We start from the raw sequence: 6006 nt of genomic DNA, 5'->3' as shown, positions 1-6006 counted from the left end.
TTTTTAATGAAACAGGACATTAAGCAGATTTTTTTTTCATGACATTTAATTTGAAATCGTTAGAAAGGTCTCGTTTTAACGACGACTACAAACTCAACCAATGAACAGGGAGGATAAATCCGCCTTCGAATAAGCTGACCAATGGCGAAACAGTTTGGTCAGGTGTAGGCTACTACGAGCACAAAGAGCGCGTGAAGATGGTGAGTATTTTATTTTAGTTAATATATTTACAATGTAGAGGAAATACCACAATATAATAGTTTTTCCTGATTGCCTTTATATTACCCAAGACTTTCAGACGACTGAAGTGTAGAAGACTGAAGTTAAAACGCTCAGTTTTTGTGACGTTTGTTCACTATAAGCCTCGAATTGCGGTCGCTGCTGCTGTGTAACCTAGTGAAGTCCTGTAAGGCATTTTCACTCTTCAGCAGTGCTGTAACATCCATATTTCAAACAAATTCAAATTACAGTTTACTAATTGCAAACACGGACACGGTCTTGAGTCCTGAAGTGCAGAGCAGAAACCTTTCAGTCAGTCGTGAAGTATCGGGTAGTTTTGTTACTCTCATTATTATTGTGGGCCATATAACCTATGTCAGCCTTAACATTAAAACCACCTCATTGTTTCTACACTCATTGTACAATTTATCACTTCCACTTACAATATAGGTGCACTTTGTAGTTCTACAATTACAGATTGACGTGATGGTGTCAGTGTGTGTTGTTCTGGTACAGCAATGACAGACACAGCAATGATACTGGAGTTTTCAAACACCCCAATGTCGCTGCTGGACTGAGAATAGTCCACTTACCAAAAATATCCAGCTAACAGTGTCCTATGACCACCACAAACAGTGCAGCAACAAGTGAGCTATCATCTCTGACTTCACATCTACAAGGTGGACCAACAAGGTAGGAGTGTCTAATAGAGTGGACACAGTGTTTAAAAACTCCAGCAGCACTGCTGCTTCTGATCCACTCAGACCAGCACAACACGCACTAACACACCTCCACCACCACGTCAGTGTCACTGCAGTGCTGAGAATGATCCACCACCCAAGTATTACCTGCTGTGTGGTGGACCAGTGGGGGTCCTGACCATAGAAGAACAGGGTAAAAGGGGGCTAACAAAGTATGCAGAGAAACAGATGGACTACAGTCTGTAATTGTAGAACAAAGTGCACCTGGACAATAAATGGAGATGATTTAAATGGACAATAAGTAGATACAAGGAGGTAGTTTTAATGTTGCGGCTGACTGGTGTGTGAACTGCTGGGTAATGTTACCTCACTCAGAGCGATGTCCTCCAGGAAAGGGAACTGAAGCAAGCTTCTCTCTGATGGGACCATGACTAAGTGGGCTTTAATTTACATAAAAATAGGTTTATTGCATAAAACAGTGAATACCTTTTTTAAACTTTAGACTTTAAGTCTGTTATTCAGTGCATAACTCAGGTTTACATTTATGCATAACTTGGACACTTCCGAAGTAGGCAGACTTTCCAAATCCAAGCAAGGGGTATTAAAAACAGCTTATCAGGTAACAGAGCACCTTCTAGTGTTCAGACTTTGACACTGAACATTTTGACATTGGACACTTGAATGATTTTCTTCAACTGGCCAGAGCTGAAGACCTGATTTTAGAATTGTTTTACTGGTTTTAAAGCTCTTAAATTAACACCTTCACATATTTCAGGATGCTTGAATGACTGTTCCAAATCAAGTATTAAGATTGAGCGGTACTGGGTTATGAAATGTTCCAAGTAGGGATGGGCAATTTGACAATATTTTATCATGATAAATGATGTCATCATACTCTTTTCTGAGCATATTGAGGATATCGCCAGTACTTAAAGAACACAGACATTATTATTATTATTATTATTATTATTATTATTATTATAGTATTTTTAAGTGGCTCTATAGTTTCTATTTTCGGTTCCACCTTATTAAATCTCAAAAAAAAACTAAATATCTTGATGCATATTGTATAATAAAAGAAGAATTAGTTACAATCCCCTAGTTTAAAGGATGAAACACAAATAGTAGTGAATTATGGACTGAAGATGTGGATCTCTGTCCTCATTGATGCTCATCAGACACTCATTATTAACTTGAAAAACCATCAAACTTTTTTATGTAGTATATATCATTCTTTCTATTTATTAGTTGTTTTTGGTTATTTTTATTTGTTTTCCTGTTCCTTATTGTAACACTGTTCTTAAGTTTTATTAAACATCACTGTTAAGTGTATGGTTTTTTTTGTCATACTATTGTCATTACAGTGTTTACTATTATTGCTCTTGAAGACTCAAATAACATGTACTGGCTATGCTTTCACCATTAATCAATTTGATTAAGACTCTAGAAATGCTCCCACTCTGGAGCAGCGTGTAGGCATTTCTTTAAAAAATTAAAAAGCTTAATTTGTCAGAAACTACCTTATGCAAATTGTCTTTTTAAATTGTCTTTTTTATTAAATTTGTGTGGTGTTACATCACAGAATACAAACAGGTGTCAATTATTTGTTTGTTTGTTTGTTTATAGAATGAAAGAAAGAAAGAAAAAGTATTTGCCATCACCTCTCTCAGACATAGTGAATAGTACAGGTCATTTGCCTGATGCAGGGATGTGCAATAAACTGGTAATTGCTGTAGAGTTTGCTGAAACACTGAATGGGTGTATGTTCATATCACTGCAAAGTTAGTCTTAAATTACATTAGAAGTGTTATTAAAAAGTCTGAGGTATTACATTTAATTTAAGGATGCCATGTAGACCTCTTGTGTAAGAGATGCTCAGGCCCTAGGTCAGTGTTTCCCAGCTTCAGTCCTGCACTGAACACATTTGTGCTTTCCTTATTCATGACACGGGTGAAAATGTGGAAATGCTGCTCTAGACCATTAGATGATGTTGCTGTTGTTGTTGTTAGGACTGATGTGTGACTGGTTCTGTAATGTTATTGCAATTGTTTTACAGCTTTTCTACTCATTCTTCAAGTCCCTGGTGGGCAAAGACGTGGTGGTGGAATTAAAAAATGACTTGAGGTGAGTGGATGATGTTCAATAATTAAAAGTGCCACTGGAATTTTAAATAATAATCCAGAAATGTGCCCATTTATTACCTCTTTTTCCAGTGTGAACATTTAGAAATAGACACAACTATAGACCGCCATATATTGTTTACTAACATCTCTCTTAAACAATTACAGCATATGTGGAACACTACATTCTGTCGATCAGGTATGCCAGTAGAATATTTTGTATACAATATTTTGTATTATCAGTGGTTGCTGTAGGCCTCTCTTTGTAATATATTTTTTTTCTTTCATGTATTGTCACAGTATCTGAACATCAAACTCACAGACATCAGTGTCACTGACCCTGAGAAGTATCCCCACATGGTGAGCAACATTTAGTTTCAGTGTCTCAAACACGGATTAAGCCTAGTCTTGGACTGAATCGCACTATCAACTGTGAACCACCCTTGTGTGTGCATGTGTTTTTATCAGCTCCACTTACTATATAGGAGCATTATAATGGCCCAAATCACAGTGTAAGCCTATCGGAAATATGCCAAGGCGGAATGCTTAAAGTGACCAATGACTTTGTGCCCAATTGGCGCAGCGTGAGCAGCACTTTGCTCTGCGAGCAGACCCTCGGGTCAATGGCCAATACCCGATACCAGTATCAGTATCAATGTATCACTAATTCTCAGTTTAGCAGTGACACTGAGGTGTTTGAAGCTCCAGCAGCACTGCTGTGTCTGATCCACTCATACCAGTGCAGTACTACCACAACACCATCACATCAGTGTCCCTGCAGTACTGAGAATAATCCACTACCTAAATAGTACCTGCTCTGTGAGGGTCTTATCATTGAAGAACAGGGTAAAAGGGGTCTAATGAAGTATGCAGAGAAACAGATGGACTACGTTCTGTAATTGTAGAAATACAAAGTGCACCCAAATGGTAAATGGAGCCGATCAAATGGACAAGGACTGTAGATACAAGGAGAGGTACTTAAGGGATTGGCCGGTCGGTGTGTATATATATGCTGTACATCCATTCGTAAGGATGGCCTAAATGGTTTTCAAATCAGTATAAATGTTTCCCAAACCTAATGTAACTCTTATTTTAATCTTGTCCTTGCTGTTTTCAGTTGTCGGTGAAAAACTGCTTCATTCGCGGTTCAGTGGTGCGGTACGTTCAGCTTCCTGCTGATGAAGTGGACACCCAGCTCCTACAGGACGCAGCACGAAAAGAGGCCATGCAACAGAAACAATGATCTACTTTCATTTTGCTTTTTGATGAGCTTATTGTAAAATAATGTAACATCAGTGGTTTTAAAGTGCAAACTTGTATAGTTTTTGTGACCCCCATGTGTGGAGTTTGGTTTGAATGTCTGTCCTCAGATAGGAGTGACATGGTTAAACTAGACAATGGGTAAGTCTTATTTTAACGACCTGTTAGAGTTTCCTGGGTTATTTTGCTCTCATTCATTTGTAGTACGTTAGCTCTGGTCAAATACACAAATACATCATCCATGTGACCTACCATGCGTAGCTGTTTCTTAATTTTGAAAGCACCATTGCGGACAAACATATTTTGCCTTTAAAACAGGGAATTTCTGTTTCACTTTAGTTTTCTTTTTTTAGAATGGAAAAAAAACAGGAATTTAACCTGGGTGAGTGATCAAACAGTAAATTGTCACACTTATGTTGAAATAAAATATTAATACTAATATGCTGGATGATGTTGTGTTATTTCTTAGGTTGAGTAGTTTGTGTTTACCTTTGCAAACTGTACAGTGTTTTCCACCTGCACTGCCCAGTAAAACATGCAGAGCAGGGGTCCTCAAGCTGGAAAACTGCTATTCCTGCTATACAGCATGCATGGCACTGCTGTTTGCAATTCCCCACAGTTTGAGGTCTAGAGCCTGAAAATATTCAGATTATTCCGATTGATTCCAGAAATGTGGTTGGGTTAAAGTGGGTTTCTGAAAAAACTGGATCAGCATAGGATGCCAGGAAGAGAATCGCAATGAACCTGTCCACTGTTATGTTTATCTTCTTACAGCGCTTTTGGTGAAACAGGGTGACAGAGAAAGGAGGCCAAAACAAGCCTTAGGCTTTAACAACAGAGTAGATGCCAATCATTTTATTGTCTGCTGTTTCATGTTTTAATAGCCCAACTCCACTGCTGCCTGGAAAGGATTTAAGTGGCACAAATATTCCTGCAAATAGCCTGTTCTCAAATGGCCTTTAGTAACTAGTTTTCCAAAAGAGCTTAAACAACTCCAGAAGTTAATATGAACCAGAAATTAAGTAGACTGTGGAAAAATAACCAAACAACCTGGTACAATTAGCTACTTAATTTTTTAATGTACCTAGTGGCATCAATCATCCATCAACACACCAGCACACATGCAGTTCTAGTTTAATGATAAACCTATTTGACTAGTTTTTCCAAGATCAGCAAATTGCTGAGTTGTAAACAAAGTCATTGAAAGTCTACATCTACAAATACAACACACATATAACCATAATTTTTGTTTAGGGACTTCATGCCACGATGTATTGAAGTCTGTTTCTGCTACTGGAAAAGAATACACTGCCATGTAGTAAGTCATAACAATGAGAAAGTTTTTCATAACTAAGTATCATAATAATATTCTGTATCATAATCATGTTTCTCATAGTTATGACATATTTACATATTTAGAAAAAAAAATCTCAATTATGAGTAAGTCAATTATGAGATACTAAAATATGATTGAGATAGGATCTCATTATTATGTGATAGAAAATCAAAATTATGAGATCATAAGTCATAGAATCCCCAGCTGGCATTTCAACATTTATTCAAGGTTGAATCAACGTTACAGATCATGGTTGAAACAACGTTTGATTATGTTTCGATTTGGAAAAAAGAATCAACGTTGATATTGCCATGTTGTTTCAACGTCTTAGCTTTCAACGTTGAGTCTCCCAGATAGCAAAATTCAGTTG

The 6006-nt window shown here is 37.4% G+C and overlaps 1 protein-coding gene across 1 annotated transcript; it reads left to right on the top strand.

Annotated features, from left to right (window-relative positions):
- Nucleotides 1-103: 103 nt before the first annotated feature.
- On the top strand, nt 104-4739 carry smx5. Its single transcript, XM_036569533.1, has 5 exons — nt 104-200; nt 2977-3044; nt 3209-3239; nt 3341-3400; nt 4158-4739. The coding sequence occupies exons 1-5, from the start codon at nt 198-200 to the stop codon at nt 4281-4283; spliced, it is 288 nt and encodes a 95-aa protein (XP_036425426.1). The 5' UTR covers nt 104-197; the 3' UTR covers nt 4284-4739.
- Nucleotides 4740-6006: the final 1267 nt, after the last annotated feature.

This window comes from Colossoma macropomum, unplaced genomic scaffold, assembly GCF_904425465.1.
Source record: "Colossoma macropomum unplaced genomic scaffold, Colossoma_macropomum, whole genome shotgun sequence".
In the NCBI taxonomy this organism is placed as follows: Eukaryota; Metazoa; Chordata; class Actinopteri; order Characiformes; family Serrasalmidae; genus Colossoma; species Colossoma macropomum.
Note: the sequence above shows the minus strand (reverse complement) of the source record. Positions and strands in the feature narration are given on the sequence as shown.